Source organism: Bubalus kerabau, chromosome 15 (genome assembly GCF_029407905.1).
Source record: "Bubalus kerabau isolate K-KA32 ecotype Philippines breed swamp buffalo chromosome 15, PCC_UOA_SB_1v2, whole genome shotgun sequence".
Lineage (NCBI taxonomy): Eukaryota > Metazoa > Chordata > Mammalia > Artiodactyla > Bovidae > Bubalus > Bubalus kerabau.
The window spans coordinates 40,552,907-40,574,828 of record NC_073638.1 but is presented as its reverse complement, the minus strand read 5'-3'; the positions used below and the strand labels follow the sequence as shown (position 1 = coordinate 40,574,828).

Below are 21,922 nucleotides of genomic sequence, written 5' to 3'. Positions count from 1 at the left end.
GGGGTAGGGGGCAGTTATCAAAATACCTGCTGGGCCTGCTCTTTCCCTGAGTGACACTTGGGTCATGTTGCTTGGCATCTGCAGAGGATCCAGCTGGCCTCATTAGAGCAACCTAATTAGATCTCGAGGTCAACAGAGTCAAGTGGAAAAAAAGAGCGGGCTGAGGCCCAGAGACCCACGACCTGGTGCTGGTTGTTCACGGCTTAGCCACGTGGCCATGGGCCAGCTGCAGAACTTCACCTGCCCTCAGATTTCTTATTAAGGAAATGAGGGAGGCGCAGAGGGTTGTGGCATCTTACAGGAGCCTTCTAGACTCCTGTGTCCCCAGTGGCCACTCTGCTTCTCCTCATGATCAGCACCGACTTCTCCTACAGGTTGCCACCTCCTCTGCTTGTTTCTGTAGGCATTTTTTTTTTCTTGGACTTTGAAGCATTGCCACCTCTCCTCTGCCCCACCCTGAGATATGCCTGAGCGCAGATAAGAACTGCCTGTTGTTGCCCTAGACTCCAGCCAAGCAACCTGGAAGAAATGTCTAACCTTTCAGAAGTGTGTTGGGACCTAGGGCATTCAGGTTGGTATAGGAGATGAGTGGGATTAATCCTTAGTGGAGCAAGTCAGGTCAGGTGACTAGAGCTTTTTGGGATACAAGAGATCTTGATGCCCCAAGACATCTGTCCAGTTGTTTGACCAAAGGGTAGTCGATGTGTTCGTAAAAACATGGCTCCAAGCTTATCATCATCTTCCCTGGCCAGGGTCTGTACCAGACACTCTGGAGTAGAAAAGGTGATGGTGTTGGTGGAAGGCTGCTCAGGGGGAGCTAAGAGATGTCTCAGACAAACAACTAACACACAAAAAGGCCAGGGTTGGGAGAATGGATCTGTCTCTAAGGTTGAGAATCTTCAGGTATGAAAGCTGAAAAGAACCTACAGGTCATCTGATTATGGGTGAAGAAACTGAAGCAGAGAGACATGACTTAACCAGACCCAGAAAGCAAGCTAAAGATGGATCCGAGATGCAAGCCAAGTCTCCTGATTCCTAGCCTTGGAATCATAAACCTGATACAAAGTGGCTCTTTCCCCAGCGCCATGTTGCCTCCTCTCTGTGGGTTTAGCCACCACCCTTCCCACTCCCCTCCTTGACCCTGAGCTTGATTGTCTAAGGTGTCAGCAGGGCCCCACTGCTCCCACCTCCTTGTTTATTGAGGCCTAGTAAAACCTGGGTGTGACATCACGGCACAGCTGATTCTCCTCTCATGTGTGGGCTATTTGACTTGTACTTAGGGACTTAACACTGTTGGGTCATCAGTATTCTGTTTTATGTGGGTCTTGGGGTGAAAGATTAATGCAAGACAGGAAACAAAGGACCTGATGGCCCAGCCTCAACAATAGTGGATTCGCGTGGGTTTACCATTCAGATAAAAATCAGCTTTGTTGCTAAGCACGCCTCGTTCTGAGACTCTAAAGCTAAGGACATGGATCAAGTGCAGCCTGTACCATCCCTTGCTCTTGACAGAGTGCACTCAGGGTTAGAGGCTGTCTGCCCGGTCACCGTGTTGCTGGCATGTGAACCAGAACGGAAGTCATTCACTTTTTTCTAGAGAGATTCATTTGTCTCAGCACTTCCTGCTGAGCTCAAGAAAATGTATCATGAACTCTTTCCAGTGAGCAGGCACTGGGTTTATAGACTTTACCTTGTTTTTCCTCACCATGGTTCTCTGAGAGAAGTGAGCATGGCTGTTTGTTGTATTGAGGAGAAAACAGGCAGAAAACAGGCTAAGTAACTTGCCCACGTCCCATAGGGGCCAGGGTTCACAGGCAGGGGGTCTGATCTTAAATCTTTTTTCACTCCACATTTCACATGGCCTCTCTTTGCATGGAGAAAAGAGAGCTGGGCCAAGTGGACCGGGCATTGGTGGAGGTATCAAGCAGCCATGGTGGGACTTCTGAATACTGAGTGTCAGGCTCTGGTCTTGGCTGTGAGGGTGCAAGGGTGAGTAAGACCTGGTCCCTTTATTCCCAGAAGCTCATGGCCTGACCTGGAGGCAGGACTGATGTGTATGGAGTCACAGCCATCAGTCTAAGCTCTGTCATAACGAGTCACACACCAAGTGCCCTGAAAGAACCGAGGGGAGAGTGACACACAGGTAGCATGGCCCCAGGCATGGGTTCTGGGACTTGGGTGTTGAGGGATGAGCAGGAGACCTCCAGGCAGAGACTTTGCTGAGCAAATCGTGTGGTGGTATGAAGGCTTGATTCAATACCTGGAAGTGAGGAGGAGTCATGGGCATGTTTTCTTCTCAACTGACGTAGAAGGAGTGGAACTTTCAGTTGCGAGATAAGCTGGGGGAGGAGGGGTTTAGAACTAGACCGTTAAGGGCTAATTGTGTGAGAGCTGTTGAAAGAAACATCAGTCAGAGCCAGCAAAGATTCTCCAGATATGAATTATCCAGGTAGCTGAAGTACCCTTCCCTGCAGAGATGTGCATGGGGCTCATGTTCAGACTATGCCCATTTTCCACATTTTGTGTCTCACGCAGCAGTGGAGGTGTTTATTGATGGTGCTAAGGCATCGGAGCCAGCCGGGCCATGCTGACGGTTCATATTTAAAATGTCTCGGATTCCTCTTGCCAAATAAGCTGATAGCAGACACCCTTATGAATTCATGTGCAGACTTTCTCCCCAGGGACTGTTCTGCATTCCAAACCCAGCCACACAATCATTCTGTAGGAGCTAGGGGTGTGGGGTGAGAAGGCTACTTAAAGATCAACAAAAATATATAGCTGTTTTTAAGGACAATATTTACAGGGCAAGAGTATCTAAGAAATGGATCATTTGCCATGAGGGTGAGCCAGATGCTTTTAAAAATTCCAACCCTTTCGAGTGGGAAGGGTCGTGGGGAAGAGAGAGCCTTCCAGGAACTCTTATCTGTCTCCTCTCTGATGAGGTCTTTGCTGATGTCTGCCCCCAGCAAATGCATTCCGGAAGCAGATCTTTGAGTCTGATGTACCCTTCTGGGAGGGGAGGAAAGCAAAAACCCAGACAGCAATCTGGGGTCCACAGCTTCCTGGTCTCAGATCACAGTCCATCTTTTGTGACCTCCTGTGTTTCATTTTTTTATAAGAAAAGAGAAAATCCTTTCTGGGACAATGGCTGCTTTAGTGAATGTGTTTTTCAGAACATAAGCCCAAACACCAAGAGAAGAGTCCAGCATCTTCATTCAGCCAACCCAAGTTTATTATGTCAAAATGGTGGGAGACTGTCTCCTGAACGTTAACAGAAAATTCACCAGCTCAGTCACACCTTCTGCTGTCCTTTCTGGGGCAGCTCTCTGGTGGAGTGTGAGTCAGAGAGGGGTGTTTTGACTCACTGAGTGGACAATGACCAAGCTGGCAGTCACTGGTCCTGGAGTGCTTATGCCAACATCTCTGAGCTCACAGAAATGTGGCCTCTGAGCGTCACCTGGAGATCCGGCTGTCCCTCCTTCAGAGCTCTGCGGCCCCTCATACAGGCCCGTGTCGCTATCCACATCAGCCTCTTGGCAGCTACCAGCAATGCAGCACAACTTACCAAGCTAATCGTCTCCTCAGAAGTGGGGTCAGCAGTTGAGTGTATTTTAGGGACTGGTTCCGCCCTGTCTTATCAGAGAGGACTTTCTGCATTTGCTGTCTGAAACCCTGAATGGTTTTAAAGAGCTTTTGTAAAAATAGTTCATAGGCGACTTCAGTTCCTCTGCACAATAAGGATGTGGCCCAAACTTTCTCTCTCTCTTCTGCTCAGAGGTCTGAACCGCCGCCTGGTAAGGGCACATTGGATGTGGGCACAGAGCCCCTTGGGCAGGTCTGGAGAAGGGGAGACAGCACTGCTCGGGGCTATCTTGACCTGTCATTATCTGACTTGCTCACTTCCCAGAGGCTGCATCTGAAGACGGTTAAGCTGTGTTTGTTTAGCACGTTGCCTGGCACAGGGTAGCCAGTGTCTGTGGGATGAATGCAGGAACAAATACACTACCAGCAAGAAAACCATCCCGTTTTCCAGCAGAAGCCAAGAGAAGTGAGCGGCTCTCAGGCTGAGTGGCCCGAGTGCTCTCCACAGCCCAGCACACACTCCAGGAAAGATCCCTTTGGTCCTGGGTACAAAGGGATGTACAGATCTCCTATCTCCCGGGTTGGGTCTGGAGGGAGGGTCAGAAGAACTTTGATCCACATCCAGAAATTCCCCCACTCAAGACTGTGAGTCCTATTTCCAGGGATTCAGATAAGCACTTCACACCACCAAAGAGCAGTAACAGCAGCAAGGCTTGGGAACATGGGCCCAGCACAAGCAGCGTGCAGCCCATCCTGCTGGCTTCCCCAGCTTGCCCAGCCCACTGCCCTCCCCCCGCAACTGCTCCCTTGGCTGAGCATCCCGTGCTTGGATACGTCTTCCAGGAGCCTCCCGTTGGGCATCTGTGTTTTGTCAGCCTGCTTCTCTACAGCATAGGGCTTTTCACCTTTACATCTCAGGTCCCAGCTTCCCAAGTATGTTGACAAGTAGGTTTTGAACAACCCATTAGGCCTTTCTGACTCAGGCAGGGCTCACCTGCCCTGGCAGGTGCACACACCTGCTCGTAAAGGCTGACTGTAGTTCACAGGCCCTTGTGTGGAGACTGAGGTAATTGGCGTGGCCAGCTGAACTGCCAGCTGGGTGGACACCTCAGTGGAAGAAACAGGCAAGCACCACCCCCTCCCCTGCCCCAGGCACACCTGCTCGGAGGCGGCCCGACCATCAAGATCTAAGGAGGTATTATTTATATTGCTAATAACATTAATGGCAATATAAACAACAAAGCAAGTGTAATGGCAGATCAGGAAATTAATCCTGAAATTAAAGGTCTATAACTCAAATGGAAATGTTGGAAGCCCTTTGAGTGAACTCTAAAGATGGTGGGTACAGTGTGAGCTGTTCCATTCCTTCTGAAATAAATTTTTACTAGTAAATATTCATTCAACAAAATGTACTAATTACCTACTAGGAGCAGACACCACACTGGTACCAAAGTTAAAAGGATAAAAATCAGTAGACAATTCATTAGTGGATAAATTAGTCCAAAGGGACATAATACAAAAAGTTGAATTATTTGCTTAAATATTGATTGAATGTCAGTGGCATACTTAGAACTGAGCTGAATACTCTGGGAAATAGAAAAGAAACAAAAGACGTTGGCCTTTTCCTATATAATGTAAGAGCTATAACATTAAGTTATACATTAATTGTCTAGACAAGATTAATGCACAAAGCTGTTGGGTTCAAGGTTGTAACTGTCTTTCTCCAGAAATTACTGAATGGTAGTTGCCCAGAAGCTAGGGAGACAGAACGTGTTCCGCTGATGTCCAGAGTGCCTAGCAGGTTTCCCCTTGGACCTGTATGTGTGTGGGAGTGGGCCCAGGAAGCTGTATTTTGGGATACTGCCTGATAAATCTTCTGGTATGCAACTAGTTTTGGTGACCTCTGGCAGAGAGTCTGGAAACTAGAAGAATGCATGGGAAAGAAAGCTATGACAAACCTAGACAGTGTGTTAAAAAGCAAAGACATCACTTTGCTGACAAAGGTCCATATAGTCAAAGCTATGTGGTCTTTCTAGTAGTCATGTACGGATGTGAGATCTGGACAATAAAGAAGGCAGAGTGTCAAAGAATTGATGCTTTTGAACTGTGGTGTTGGAGAAGACTCTTGAGAGTCCCTTGGAAAGCAAGGAGATCAAACCAATCAATCTTAAAGGTAATCAACCCCGAATGCTCTTTGGAAAGACTGATGCTCCAGTACTTTGACATTAGTCTTTGGAAAGACTGACGCTCCAGTACTTTGGCCATGTGATGAGCTGACTCATTGGAAAAGACCCTGATGCTGGGAAAGATAGAAGGCAGAAGGAGAAGAGGATGAGATGATTGGATGACATCACCGATGCAATGGTCATGAACTTGGGCAAACTCTGGGAGATGGTGAGGGACAGGGAAGTCTGGCATGCTCCAGTCACAAAGAGCCAGACACAACTTGGCGACTGAACAACAACTTGGGAAAGAAAAGTCAGTATGGGATGGGGAAGCTTTTGTTCCTGAAAGCTCCAGCCCATCCCTCAAGATCCAGCTCTGGCACCACTTCTACTGTGGGCCTCTCTCCAGGCCACACATGGGTCATTCCATCTCCCATCTCTGTGTCTACACATCTTGCTACCCATCTCTGTGTAACTCTTACCTATAATCATTATTTAAAATTGATTCCTTGAATGGACTATGATGATAGCATTCTATTAGTACTATGGGGCCTGACTTTGCTTCAGATGATGGGTAAGATTTGAGCAGGGGTGGGAGGAAGAAGACCGAGACTGGATGTGAAGTATCAAATAGCCCAGCCTGTCTGATGCAGCCACAGCGGAGCCCTAATACCTTTGGGAACTGAGCCTAATGAGGAAATGGGGGCTGCATGGAGTAGGCTGATGAGACCATCAGGGGAGTTGGGACTTACACAGTGGGGTATAGGAAGCCCTGAGAGCTTTATGAACAGAGCAGGGTGGTGCTGGTCAGATGGGAAAGGGAAGATGGGGAGTGGAGGCTAGTTAGGAGGCTTCCATGATAATTCTGGTGGTGGTTAGAGAGAAAGGGCGGTCACAGTTCATGTCACCATGTTACCTGAATGTTGTGGCTGCTCTTGATTGGGTTTTCCCAACAAGAAGTGGTTACTGAGCGTCTACTACTGCCAGAGGCACAGGTGCCTGGCCCTAGGTGTGCAATCTCTGGCATCAGACAGCTCACAGTCCATTGAGGCAGGCAGACCCAAAAGCAGTTCACGCAATAGTCTGTTTGCAATGATCACTGGAACTTCCATGAAGCACAGCGTGGGAAAATAATGTGTGGGGAAGCCAAGGGAAGACTTCAAAGAACAGTGCAGCCAAGGATACTGCCTAGCCTGGCGTCACTGAGTTTCATCCTCATGTAATGCAGTGGGATCAGGACTGTTATTATCTCCATTTTATGGATGAGGAAACTGAGGTTCAAAGAAGTTAGGTGACTCATCCAGGCTCACACACGTAGTGAGTGATGGGGCAGGTTTGCAATAAGTCTGCTTGACTCCAGAATCCACCCTGGGACCCCTCCAACATTCTGCTGCCTTTAATGTTTCAGTCCTAAAGCCGACTGGGTTTTTACCAAGTGAACAGAGTCTGGATAAACTTTCTAGATGGAGCGACCAGCATAAGCAAAGGTGCAGGGAGGGTAGCCTGAAAGATTTCAGTTTGTCAGGGAGCTGCAGATGGCTCAGTAAGTCTGGACTCGGAGGGGATGGGGACATGGTGGGGAGACAGACTGGAGAGCAGGCAAGGGGCAAAGCATGAAGGGGGCTTTTGTCTTGCTCTGCTAAGAGGTTTGGTTCTCACCCTGAAGACAGTCAAGGAGCTGGTGAAGGATTTGAAATAGGAACAGGACCTGACCAAGTGTGCATTTCTGGTGGAACGATCTCTCTGGCAGCAACTCAAGAGAGAGGCTGGTGGATTGGAGGGAGCAAGCAGGAAAGGTGCTTATGAGGAGTTTCTGAGAGTTCAGGTGACTGGCTGGCTCCTCAAGATGAGGGAAAGGGAACAGAGAAAGTGACTCCAGGGGTTTGGTGTGAGAGTCTGAGTGCAGATGATGCCATTCACTGAGGATGGGGATGCAGGGTGGTGAGGGCAGAAGGAAAACTGACCACATGTGGGGTCTCTAAGATAGTCAGGGGGAGTGTGTAACTGGCAGTTGAATACAGCCCTGGAAAGCAGCTCGAGGTTCACAGTGGCTCATCAGGATGCAATGTGTGCTGGATCTGTGGGAGTGTTGAGAATGAGAGGGGTGGTGAAGATCAGAACCTTGGGAGATTTCAGGAACATTCAGAGAGCGATGTGTCTACAATAGACTGAAGATGGCAGAGACCATGAGCAAGATAAGGTCCGATAAGTGACAGCTGGATTTAGTGACAGAGTTCATGTTGACCTTGGGCGTGATGCCTGGAGTGGGCTATGTGTATGAGTGGGAATGAGATTCTGGAAGATTGGAGGGTGAATGAGGTGAGGAAGTGGACATTACCAGGCTAGACTCTACTACAGAAGGAACCTAGGCTGTGAAGGGAAGAGGGGAGGGTACCATTTTGTTTTGTCCAATAAGAGCAAGTATAGATCAAACTTGTGTTGAATTTGTGCACATTTTAGAGACTGACTTCGCACTGGTAATTCACACCTCAAAAAAAGAACAAAAAAACTTTTGTCAGGCGATGAATTCTTCTTTTTTCTCTATTTGGTTTGAAAAATGTGGTCACTTGGCAGGGGCCTTTGGAAGATAGACTTCATGAGACATGGCTGGGCTTTGAGCTTCCGGAGCCGGGACTGCTCTGCGGTCGTCCTGGGCTCCTGGGTACGGTGTGTGTAGAGCGAGCAGGTGTTGTTGAGAAATCCTTTTCAAGTTCACTTTTCCATGACTTCTGTGCCTCCTCCCCAGCATTCTTCTCTATCCTCCAGACTAATTACTAGGGTTGCATTTCCTGAGGTCTGAACTCACCTGTCCAGGCACAGAGGCTCACCTGGGAAGTGACTTTAATGGTGTGCTAGGCAAAGACTTGGTGGAAAATATACTTTAACTGTCCCATCTCAGCTTAAGGTAGATTAAGGGGAGATGATCGCCCTTACCGTCTATGTGAATATGCCCCAGTTTCTGCTGCAGTTTGGCTTGGGCTCCCTCTGGGTGGTGGGAGTTATCCCTGGGCAGTGGGCTGGAGTGATGCTAGATAAGCACACCCAAGCCCACCCTGTGAGAGGCACCTTCATCTGGTTCTCCCAGATGTTTGTGACTGGCTCAGGGGAGTGCTGGAGGACTCAGAAGTCCACATTCTTTCAACTGCACCACATGGGCTTCTGTGGTGCAGAAGGACCTGAGGGCTCAGGGTTGTTGAAACCAAGGAAATGACTAGCCTATCCACTCGTGTCTTATTACAGGGAAGGATGTGGATTCTCACCACAGGGTATATATGTGTGGGGAGAGGTGCTTAAGTGAGGGGCGGGCGGTCAAGTGACTTTTCCAAGGTATAGAGAGCCTAATGAAAGGGAAGATAGAAAATGCCAGAAATAGTTGTTTGGAAGTCAGCCTATAATAGTGTTGGTGACAAGAGGGAGGTTAATGCCCATGTGATCAACCTTCTTACCGGGAGAGGGTGCTTTCTAACCCAGGCTAAATTTGACATACCCACTATACTATGGTTTACCTACTGGATTCGTTGATACTTCCTGCCTAACAGATATAGCCTTGATTCTCAGCATCTTCACATGCTTCAGGTTTATTTCTCACTTATGTGAGGTCCAAATGTTCTTGGTGTAGAGGGCTTTCCTCCCAGTGGGCATCAGGGGGCCTAGCTCCTCCTCCTGTGGCCTTGCCATCTTGCACATGTGATTTCCAAGGCTGCTACACCCTGACAGAGGTGGAAAGAGCCCGGAGGATCGCCATGAGAGGTTCTCATGGGTTGGTCCTAGAAGTTGTGTGCATCACTTCTGCTCACCTTCCATCACCTTGAACTGGTCATGTGGGCTCACACAGCTGCAAGGAAGGGCCCAGGAGGAAGGAGAAATAGATCTGGTGATCAGCTGGCTTCTCTCTGCTACACCCACCCAGGGTAGAAAGTCACTCCTCAGCTGACATTTTACTGTATTCATCACTGTTACCCAAAACTGCATTGAGATATCATTACGAGAGATCCTGGCATTTGGAGTTTGATGAAAGAAGGGGAGTATCATGAACCAAAGTCTAGACCAGAGACTGTGTCCCTGATATGGTGTGTGAGGCAGAACTTGGATCCCTCCATGCATTTTGTGTGGGAGCAGTATGGGATGGTGGTCATGGATGTGGGCTCTGAATTTGGGCTATAGGACTTCAAGGCATAGCTTCTGTACTTCTGGCTATGTGACTTTGCCAAGTTGCAAACTTTTCTAATTCTTTGAAAAGTGGGGATAATAAATAGTGTCTCATGATGCCTTGACTTCTTACAATGATTAACTTCTTTAATACATAGAAAGCTTTAGCATATTGCCTAAAACTTTATAGATGATCATTAAATATCAACAATTATTATGTTCCCAAGGATTGAACATTGTTCATTTATTTTGCACATACTGTATAGGAAGGGTATTGTGCTGGGAACTGGGAGTAGGGAAGTGAAAAATTAAGTTCAGCACAGAAAGACTTACTGTGACTGCGCCAAGTACAGGTGCTGTGGAAGGGATCCATTCCATTTGGGGAAGGGGTCAGGGTTAGGGAGGTGGGGAGTGTCTAGAGGAAAAGAGCCTTGAAGGAAGATTAGGAGTTAGTGGAGTAGGGATTTGTTCACATCCGTGTGCTTTGCTTAAGAACAGTAAGGATGGTATATGATATGTCAGACATACTGTTTTTTTTTTTTCAAATTGGCAAGCTTCTTTGCCTTGCAGCAAGATTCTGCTAACATGACAAGGATTCATACCCAGTGTCCCTGAAATTGATGTTAGTCAATGAAAAATGTGTAAAGCTCTGATTTTGAGAGACAGAAGTCTCATCTAGTTGCATAGCCATTGTCTCCCCTCATTTGGGCCCGATGGCATGTCCACCAGATCTGAACTGATCTAGATGGGCCCTCAGGGAGTCTTTAGGGAATCTGTGTGCTGCAGGGAAGAATGTTCCCTGCTTTCAAGGAACGAAGTCTGCTGACTGTTCTGTACAGGTCCTGTTAGAACACAGGCGTGTTCTCCCCAGGCAAGGGATGGTGGGCTCTGGGAGCTAAGACCAGGAAGCCCTCACCCAGCCTTCTCTGAGATGTTGATGCCGATTTTACAGGTGCTGAAGGGGCAGGGGGTGACAGTGGTGATGGTGTCCCCAGGGAAGGCAGGGTAAGAGATAAAAATTTGGAATTTGGCAGGGCTTTGGAAGGAAAACTGAAAGATGCCTACATGACTTACAACAACAACAACAACAATGAGAAATTATGCCATTGAGCCAAATAAAAAACAACAGGATTCTTTCACTGTTTATTTTATTACATTTTAACTCAAAAATATTTTTAAAAAATGGGTTCGTTGTTAATTAGGCCACAGATTCTGTACTCTGGCCTTGGGCAGCTCCTACTAGAAGGTGGTGATAGTTGTTTCTTTTTTAATGGATTTTTTTTTTTTTATTGTGGGAGAATATACATGACAAAATTTGCCATTGGGGCCATTTTTAAATGTTAGAATTCAGTGGCTTCACATGGTTGTACAACGATCACCACCTTCTACCTCTAGAACTTTTTCATCATCTCAAATTGAAGCTCTGTCCCCATTAAACAATAAGTCCCGTTTCCCTCTTTCCCCAGCCCCCGGTAACCACCCTTCTACTTTCTGCGTCTATGAATTTGCTTATCCTAGGTACCTCCCATGGAGAAGGCAATGGCACCCCACTCCAGTACTCTTGCCTGGAAAATCCCATGGCTGGCAGAGCCTGGTAGGCTGCAGTCCATGGGGTCGCTAAGAGTCGGACATGACTGAGTGACTTCCCTTTCACTTTTCACTTTCACGCATTGGAGAAGGAAATGGCAACCCACTCCAGTGTTCTTGCCTGGAGAATCTCAGGGACAGGGGAGCCTGGTGGGCTTCCGTCTATGGGGTCGCACAGAGTCGGACACGACTGAAGCGACTTAGCAGCAGCAGGTACCTCCCACCATTAGTTTTGAGAAAGGCTAGGCACCCTACTCCAGTACTCCTGCCTAGAAAATCCCATGGACGGAGGAGCCTGGTAGGCTGCAGTTCATGGGGTCGCTGAGGGTCGGACACGACTGAGCGACTTCACTTTCACTTTTCACTTTCATTCATTGGAGAAGGAAATGGCAACCCACTCCAGTGTTCTTGTCTGGAGAATCCCAGGGAAGGGGGAGCCTGGTGGGCTGTCGTCTATGGGGTCGCACAGAGTAGGACACGACTGAAGTGACTTAGCAGCAGCAGCAGCAGCAGACTCCTGAAATGGAGAAGGCAATGGCATCCCACTCCAGTACTCTTGCCTGGAAAATCCCATGGATGGAGGAGCCTGGTAGGCTGCTGTCTATGGGGTCGCACAGAGTTAGACATGACTGAAGCGACTTAGCAGCAGCAGTAGCAGCAGAAGACTCCTGAAAACTGGAATTTGCACTTCACTTCACAGTCCTCCCAGGCAGCCAGTGTGTGATGAAGGTGACTCAGAGCATATGCAGAACAGGCTGCTGAGTTTTTGTTGGTGAAATGGACTTGCTGTATGTGGTGAGATGTGTGTTGTTTTGTCAGCTCCTGGACTGCAACCTAGGGCTTCTCAGGTGGCACTAATGGTAAAGAGCCCACCTGCTAATGCAGGAGACCTAACAAACACTGGTTCAACCCCTGGGTTGAGAAGTTCTCCTGGAGAAGGAAATGGCAACCCACTCCAGTATTCTTGCCTGGAGAATCCCATGGATAAAGGAGCCTGGTGGACTACAGTCCATAGGGTCGCAAAGAGTCGGACATGACTGAGTGACTGAGCACATGGGCTGTAAGCAGGGAAGCAGGTGTCTGTCTTGTGGAGTGTGGCTGGTCAGGGGTCTGTGGACACAGCTGAGACTGTGTCAGAGGTACTGTTTTCCCCCTACCCCAGCATGGCTCTTTGGAAAGGGCCTGCCTCACTGGACTTGAAGGTCTGTGATCCAGAGAACAGAAGTGTGAGAGGAATGCAGCCTAGGGGACCTTGTCCCTCACCTGTTGCAATATAAGCCCCTTCATTAAATTAGCAGTGTCAGGACTTCTTACAGGAAGGCTCTTTCTTTTTTGGAGAAAAACGGCACTGCTAGTATGACTGGAGTTGGATTGGCCAGAGGAAGGGAAGATACATGAGATGAAGATAGTCTAGCCAGGGAGAGAAGACTCCAGGACTTGGGATGCATATATAGGAGGGAGTTATAAAAGCTGTATGTGCTTCCAGTGGAGAATCTGGGAAATACAGAAAAGTATAGAGCTACAAATAAATCAACCAAAATACAATCACACACACACACAGCATGGCCAGGGATCATGTTTGGCTTGATTCCTTTCTCCTCTGGATATTACTCTAAGGAGTTGGAATCGTTGAGCACCTTAATCTGTATCCTGCTCTTTTCACCATGATTTAGGGCATAAGCATTTTCCCCAAGGATTAAATGTCTTCATAAATATTAGTTTTAAAGGACTGCCTAATACGTTATTGTTTGGTTGCACCATAACTTAAGAAGCCACACCCCGTGTGACATTTGCAGGCTCTCGGAGCCTGAAAGAACTTCAGAGACTACAGAACTCACCCTGTTTAATTTATACAGCGACTTCAGAAAAGGCAGGTTGTATTATTAACATTTCCATCATCATGGCTCATGTCAGTTGGTGACTAAGAGCGTGGATTTGGAAGTGAGGTAGAACTGAGCTCCTTTACAGCATGCCCATTCAGTAGTTGGCATATGAAGGGGGTTGCTTACCCCTCGGAATCTCCTTCTCTTTTGTCAAACAGGGATGGATAAATGAAATCACGGATGTGAAAGCTCTGGGACAGGGTCTGGCACCCGGCGAGCAGCTGAGCAGTGCAGTTGTTGCTGTTCTGATGAGGCTCAGTCTCCTCATGCCCAGGCCCAAGTTTTGCCTGCCTCAAAGGCTTTGCTTCTCCTAGAGGTTCATACAGATGGGCTTAGCAGTACAAGCAGAGATGTGGGGCACTGGCCAGAAATCATTATGGAAAAAATTTTAAATTTGTATGTGTTTGTGTGCACCCATGTATACATACACACATATACACAATACACACACATGCGTATATAAACATTTATGCACATACTAATATATATGCATATATTAGCGTGAACACATGCATATACATACAGTACCCACACATGGCAAACTTATACTTGCCTTGCAGGAAAGTGAGATGATCAAGTTCTGGAATCACCGCCTACCCTCAAAGTCCTTGCTTCTTATAGAGTAGATACAGAGAGAGAGCAAGAGAATCACCATACCCTCTAGACTTCCTGGCACTTTGACTGGTCAGCATATAGCTCTCTGACTCATGGGGGTGGGGTTGGGGGGGTTGACCTAGGTCATCCTGGGATCTGTTAGTGTGAGTGATTCCACGAGGAAATGGACTGAGGTGAGGAAGTGGGAATGTGTGAGGTCATTTCAAGCCAGAGCAGTGGAGTCAACTCACTATTAAAAGACAGTGAGGAGAGGGCTGGGGATGCATGGGCAAGACCACATGGCCTTGGACTCTCAGAAGAGGAGCAGCACAGAAGACCAGGGCCTGCGATGGGCCTGGAGTCTCTTTCCTGAGCTCCCCACCTGGGCCAGTGTAGACAGAGGGCAGTGTCCAGGCCCTGCTGCAGGCTAGGCACTTGGGTGGGCTTTCAAGTACCTCTCTTGGATGTGTTTTCATTAGCCTTTCCAGTAGGGGCTCTAGAGCGCATGTGTAAGAAGACTGCACATGTGGGTTCAACCTGCATGGAAAGGGCTTTGACTTCCTGTGGGTGATCTCAAGGGCTAAGACCAACCGCGGGGAGAAGCCGTTGGAGAGACAGCATCGATCTTGCTGGAGAGGGACCAAGAGAAATCATCTCACTGAGGCTGTCTTCCTGTCAGCGGAGACAAGGGTGGGCAGGCTGCCCCAGGAAGTGGTGCGTGCTCAGCCTGGGGAGGTGATGGAGGGAAGGCTGGGGACCCCTGGCTGGAAGGAAATTACAAGGGGGCCCTTTTGGCCCCTTCACAACCTTGGGAGTTGCCCCAGGGTTAGGTTCAAGTTGGTGTCTCATGCCCTGGTAGATGGAAAGCCAGGCCTCCCTGGCCAGGTGAGAAGATGATGTCTGCAGACATCACCTGTAAAGCAGGTGTTCTGCCTATGCTGGGCTCTGCAGAGATGCAGTGTGTAAGGATTTCCCACTGCTTTGGCCCTGGCTGCCTCCTGCCTCATCTCAGATGTCGGATCCAAGTAGCCATGCCTGAGGGTCTTCTGTGTGTGAGGTGCAGAGCTGGGGGCTTTAAGTCTTTCCAGCAGCTCCGCGAGTGGATGGGATGAAGACCTCCCCATCTTTCACTGCCGAGGAAACTGGCCCCTGCCCTCATGGCCCCTTGGGGTGGTTAACCTGAGAGATGGTGAGTTTGATAGGGGTTTGGCAGTGGAAATGACAAAAGGGTTTGGTTTTTAGATTGCATTTGCCTTGAAATGTGTCTGTGAGCCTTGAGGGTGGGGTTGAGGGCTGCCATTTCCTCATTCTGCTTTGAGAGAAGGTTTTGCTCATTGTCTCTTCCAGCTTTCCTTCAGTTTTTCTAGAACTCCCTCTTTTATTTATTTATTTGGCTGGGCCATGTCTTAGTTACACTATGAGGGTTCTTTAGTTGTGACATGCGAACTCTTGGTTACAGCATGTGGAATCGAGTTCCCTGACCAGGGATCAAACTTGGGCCACCTGTATTGGAAACATGGAGTCTTAGCCACTGGACCACCAGTGAGGTCCCATCTTTTATACACTGCCTGGTCACACTCTTTGATGCCATTTCGCAGGTGATGAGGCCAAGGAACAACAGAGGTGTGGGAATCCCACACGTGAGTATACTGGTAACTCTTGGGCCAGGAGCTCGTCTCTTATTTTGAGGACTACTCAGGGCCTCTACATAAACCTTGAACTCGTCTCCCAGATGTTATGGGCCCAAGAGCCCATCACCAGTGCTGGCAGTCTGAGACTCTGAGCTGTAATTTGTAACAGCCAGAGGCAGGGAGAGGGAATTGCTTTGTGACTCATGAAGTCACATAGGCAGAACCACAAATAAGGGACTCGTTGGCAAAGACCAAATTGCTTCAAGGCTATTCTTAGAAACTAAAGCATCATGTCTTGTTTCTTCCCAGAAAATGCAGAAACCTTTCATATTTCTGAGTAGTTCATTTATTTATATTTCATACCAAACTCCCAAAAGGCAACAACTGGGTAGTGATTGACAAGGAAGGCTAACAAGGGCTATTACCCAGGATCCTCTGGCTTAACTAATCCTGACTTTCTTCTCTGGTGGAAAGAGAAGGGTATCCAGCAAAATACTACACTCCAGTTTCTGGAAACTCAGACTCAAACTTATGGGAGTCCTTCTAAATCAGCCTTTCTAGTTCATTCACAAAACTACTTTGTACCATGGATGTTTTCAGCTCATCATCCAAACTTCTTCATGTGAGGTTCCCCACATTTCATATGGGAACTTAAAACTCAGAAGTGGAGTTAGTTGTCCAAGGCTACACAGCTAGGAAGTGGATTTGAAACCAGATCTTCTGTATTGAAAGCCCATGGCCTCTAATTGTAAAGTGTATATAATTGTTTGACTTGGGATGCTAGTGCTGCTGCTGCTGCTAAGTCGCTTCAGTCATGTCCTACTCTGTGCGACCCCATAGACGGCAGCCCACTGTGCGACCCCTTAGACGGCATCCCAGGCTCCCCCGTCCCTGGGATTCTCCAGGCAAGAACACTGGAGTGGGTTGCCATTTCCTTCTCCAATGCATGAAAGTGAAAAGTGAAAGTGAAGTCATTCGGTCGTGTCCGACTCTTCGCAACCCCATGGACTGCAGCCTACCAGGCTCCTCTGTCCATGGGATTTTCCAGGCAAGAGTACTGGAGTGGGTTGCCACTGCCCTCTCCAAAGCTAGTACTAGTGGTCATCAATTATATTCTCTTCATTTTGGTCTGATGGTGTTTGAGCCATTTGATGAATAGTAGTGAGTGGTGGTTGTCAGGGAGTCACAGGTGCTAAATACATCGCACATGATTGAGTTTATTCCTTACCACCCTATGACTCGAGTATCAGTGTCCCCATTGAGCAGATGAGAAAGCAGGCTGAGAGGCTAGATAACCTTCCAAGGGTCCCGTGGCTAGTGAGCGCCTGAGACCAGACCCATAACTGAGTTTGCCAGACTCCATATATCCAGATGGTCTTCTGTGAGGAGACTTACTCCTAGGGGCTGTCAGTCATTCCTAAGGTCTCTGACTTAAACTAGAAAATGATTTTAAAGGCTGAGACCAGACTCTTTAGATGCAGGGCGGCAGGGCCAAGGCTGGCACAGGCTGCAGGGGCACAGCCCCAGGCAGGGCTTATCTCCTCCTGTCCAGTCATCTCCCTCCACCTCCTCGTATCTCCCTCCAGATAGGAGCTAGTTCCTACAGCTCTCACGCCCACCCACAGCCCTCAACACCACTCTCACTCTTTCCCTTGGAGCTGTAAAATTAAGTTGTTCATTTTTCTTTCAGGGGAGGAGAGGAGGCAGCTGGCATTGGGAGGACGCAGGTTCTTCCAGTTTATAAATTATTCTCTGGGAGTTGGGTCTAGCTTGGTAACTCAAAACAGTTCACCATTTTAGACAGGGAGGAGCTGGTGACTTGGAGAACTGATTTTCAAAGCTCTTTTTTTCAAACTGGGGCATTCCGCAGATTCAGATCAGCCACAGGTGATGGCTTCAGCATACATCTTCACATCTACCCAGTGCCTCCTTGGGCCAGGCTCTGCCATCACTCCTGTATCTCCCCCTCCACAGCAGCTCTGCAGGCTCTCATACAAAAGAAACAGCTGGGGCTCAGAGTTTATGTGGCTTGTGTGAGGCCAGGTGGGCAGCAAGGGGCCAAGCTGAGCTTTGGACATGGCTTTAAGAGCCCCAAAGCCTGTGGTTTCCTCTGTGCCACCTGCCCATCCCATACTACAGGATTCTGGTGGAATTCAAGTAGCTTTGCAGCTGTCAATTAGCTACTCCTGCCCTTCTTCAATCCCTGGCATGGAAGCAATTCCAAAGATAAAGACTGAGGATGTTAATATGCTCTGAAAAGCAGATAAGTCTTATTCTCTGTTTATGCTCTCTGGGTGGTGAGTCCTGCACAGGGGAAAAGTTGGAACACAAGAGGAGGCAAAGTTTATGTGAGTGATACCAATGTGAGCACTGCAGACACTAAAGGTTCTGACTGATCCATGTGGGAGGGAATCCATGTCTTCTCAGTCCCGGGTAGAGCACAAAGCCAGCTTTCAAAGTTGGTTGAATTTGTTGAGTTGAGGGAACCAGAGGACAGAGGCCTGGCTGCAGAGTAGAGTTTGGCTGGGTCTGAAGCAGGGAATGTACTATTCTCCCTTCTGCTGAGTCTGGCGCCGAGCCTGTTGGAAGCTCTTGGAGAAAGAGGGACGGGAGGGAGGTGTCCTATGCTGTAGCCCGAGCCACTTCACCCATCAGGATCTGGGTGTCTGGAGAGCTTGTCTGCCCCCAGCAAGCAGCCCCTCACAGGTGGCGTGCAGCCAGGCTGTGCATAACATACATAAGTGTGCTTTCCTTCCCCCTGCTCTGCCAGTTTCTTCCCTCATTGTGCCTGGGCAATCCTCACCTGCCTCCTTCTCCAGTCCACCTCTGCCATCTCATTTTCCCAAAGACTTATCTCACCCCGCTGCTCTGTCTCCTGTACCCCACAGCCCACTGGAGAAGCCAGGTCCCCTCTACAGTCTGCCCCAGACACCTTGTCACGAGTCCTGAATTCCCAATGCCTTGAACTTGCTGTCATTCTGCAGCCATGCTGGCTCTTTCCAGATCCGTGCCTTTGTATGGTCCATTCCCAAGTTGTCTAGCAAAATCCACCTCATTCCTGAAATCACAGCGTTTAGGCATTTCCCTGCTGTGGCTCCCCTGGGCTTCTCCATGCTCTGTTGAACATTTCCTTCTCTGGGCTTCCATGTGCTGTGTTCAGTTTTATAAGCCCTGGCCTGTTGTCTTGTAATCAACTATGTATGGGGCTGCCTTCCTCGCTAGGCCCTGTCTCTGTACCCTCCTCTAGCATCTAGGGTGATATGTGGTCCTTGCTAAGGCACCAGTAGTTATTGCTTAATGAATGAGTAAAGGATTAAGGAAGAAGATAAACACCATCCTCTGCTTTTAGTTTTATAAGGCCAGCCCGCAGTCCACGCGCACCCACAATGGCGTTTCCTTCTGGAGAGTGGGAAGCTACCCAGCCCGAGGGCTTTGTCTCTGTTTGCTGACCTCCTCCTGCCAGGCTTCTGTCTGGGGGAGCTTGGTATGCTCTGTCCTGTTTACAGACTCCCTCAAGCCCTCCTGACAGCGGGGCCAGCCCCAGGTCCTCCATGCTTGTTTTCTTGCACCGGCTTCGGATTCTGGAAAAATAGCTAGTGCTTTGGAAAATCAGTCTAATTTATTTTTGTTCCTTTGAAACTTAAATGACTTTCCTAAGAAAATGCCTGAGGTTAGAGTGGTGCAGAGAAGAAAGGATGATGGCCAAAACCCCGGCAAGCTATTTTTGTGATGTGAATGAGCCTCCATCACATTTTTATTTCCTTTAGCACTTGTTCCAAATAGTTCCCAGCTTGGGCTTACAAAGTACAGGCTTGTTTTGTGCATCAGGAGGAGACCCACATGTCTCTCTGTCTTTCTATATGTCTCACTGAAGCGGATGCTGTCCTTCCAGCAGATTTGAGAAGTTGCCATTTGTTGTCTGTATAAAGAGAAGATCCGCCTTCTGATAACTAATGAAGGAAAATGTAAAAGTGTGATCGCTAAAGATAGGTGGGATGGTGGTCATGAAGTCTAGAGAACTTTACTTTTGGGGAACTGTGCCTTCATGTCATGTGGTTAGGGTACATTAATATTAGTCAATCAGTTTATGGTACCAAGAATTATAGGTTTTCAGCAGTGTCAAATCTGGGTTTCTGGGTTTGTTTGTTTTCCTTTTGCTAGTTCCTACTTCCAGAACCATCTGGCTTATGGCAAGATTGACCAGATAATGTTGACATCAGCCAGGGTATTTCTTTGGTAATCTGTAGTTCTTTGCAGCCAGCCAGGGGAGTGGAGTGTTGGGGAGAGAGATTGCCAGCAAGGCAGCATTTCCAGGTTAGATGGTGTGATTATACCTCTCCTATAGAGTATGTATGGTTGGCATTATGTTTAGTATGTTAGTATCTTAAAGGAATTGTATTTTTACCTCTCTGCACCCTCTCCCCAGCCTACCCTTGTCCACGGAGCTCAGCTCTGCCTCCATCTACCTTTGCAGGTGTGACATTTCTCCAGGCACTTCATGGTGTTCTCCTCCATCCTCTCCACATCGCTGCTCTGGGTGGCTCCTGAAACATGGGGGAGAATGAGGATGAGAAGCAGACCCAGGCCGGGCAGATATTCGAGAACTTTGTCCAAGCTTCCACATGCAAAGGTACCCTTCAGGCCTTCAACATCCTCACCCGACACCTGGACCTAGACCCTCTGGACCACAGAAACTTTTATTCCAAGCTCAAGTCCAAAGTGACCACCTGGAAGGCCAAGGCCCTGTGGTACAAACTTGACAAGCGTGGGTCCCACAAAGAGTATAAGCGAGGAAAGTCTTGTATGAACACCAAGGTAAGGGAACCTCTGCATAGATGCTTCTTACCCTGTGGGGCATGTGGGTTGGCTTGTTGGAAGGTTAGGAAGCTGTTGCCATTTTGCCATCGTAAGCTTCTTAGTGGGTGTGGTTGTGTTTTATTGTTTGACTCAGCTGAAGGTTACCTGTCTGTATATGCACAGCTTATCTTGGCTGGGGGCTTCTATCCTATTGTAGTGGTCTCAGCAATTCTTCTTATGTGCTTTCCGAGGCACAGAAAATAAAGGTGTCAACTTGAAAAATATTCCTAACTTTTAGGATTTTTCAGGAGACAGCATCTCAAGTAGGAAAGAATTGCTCCAATGAGGTGAGGAGAGGATCCAGGTTATATGGAAGTTTTGCAACAAAGAGCAGATAGTCTGAACATCAAGATCATTGCTAAATAAAGCCAGATACCCCAAGTTAAGGAAATCAGTGCTTTTCTTTGCATGGGAAGATGCAGGAGTCTGGGCTCACAGAAATCATTCCTTTGATACGCACCTCAGCTATCTGGGGCCAGTGTCCTGTTTTTATATCCTGAGTTCCTCAGGGCTCACTGTAGGGAGTGGCTGCAGTCCTGTAGCTGCTAGATGGCAGGTATTCTGCTCCTTTCTGAGTGCCCTTAAGGCTCACCAGCTGGCGTTGGAGGGCTGCAGTTGAGGATGACTTGTCACATCTTTGTTTATTGATATGGCAGGAAATATTCCACTCATCAAAGGCATGCTTGATGTTATCCTGTTTCTGCTATTACTGCTACCACTACTTCTAGGAGCCATTATTTACCAAGTAGCTTCTCTGGGCCAGGCCTGTTCTGTATGAGGTCTCATTGAACAGTATGGTAGTCCTTTGGGTCACTTGAGAGATATGGAACCTGCAAGGTCAGTCTCACTTAAGGCCACACAACAAAAAGGCAACCTCAGTCTCTCTGATTTTAGGGCTTATGCCCTGAAGTCCCTGCAGAGACATAATTAGAGTTGTGCTCCTCTGGGAACAAACATTTGAGAAAGATCCCCTGACTTTAATTGGCTAAGAAATAGGTCTTTGGTATTTATTACTGTTTCCTCCCTCTCTTTCTCTTCCTCTTCACATCTCTGCATTCTCCACCACCCTGTCCCCTTCCTCTGCTCAGGATCACATGTAGGTGACATCGGTGCCTAGCACATCATGTCTCTGATAGCTCTGCATCGCCCATCCCCAAATGGGCAGCCAGAAGTCAAGACTTCCCTGGGGGCTGTCAGCCCTGGGCACTGGTCCAGGCTGTATGTTTAGGTTAAAAGCAAGCGTGCTGTATTTAGACCTCACAGGAGGTAGCTCAGCCAGAGCCCTTGGAATTCTAGTTGGTGCCAATCCTAGACAAGAGGATTGAACTCTCCATAGAGATCAGAACTGTTGTGTTTTTGTTTTGGTGATGCGGAGCTGTTGAGTCCACCGTGGGATACAGCCGCTTTCCCTTGCCCTGGGGAAGACAGCTGCCAAGCTCCTCTGAGCCTGGGACACACAGAATGTGCAGGGTCT

General features: G+C 48.2%; 1 protein-coding gene across 6 annotated transcripts in view; it reads left to right on the top strand.

The window, feature by feature from the left end:
• Positions 1 to 21,922, top strand: part of MICAL2 (microtubule associated monooxygenase, calponin and LIM domain containing 2) — a 244,115-nt gene that overhangs the window by 32,580 nt on the left and 189,613 nt on the right. For all 6 annotated transcript variants that reach the window (XM_055548613.1, XM_055548615.1, XM_055548614.1 and 3 more), the window contains exon 3: positions 20,066 to 20,406. In XM_055548613.1, the coding sequence (XP_055404588.1) occupies positions 20,143 to 20,406 (264 nt within the window). In that variant the 5' untranslated portion in view covers positions 20,066 to 20,142. The remainder of the gene's footprint in view (positions 1 to 20,065; positions 20,407 to 21,922) is intronic.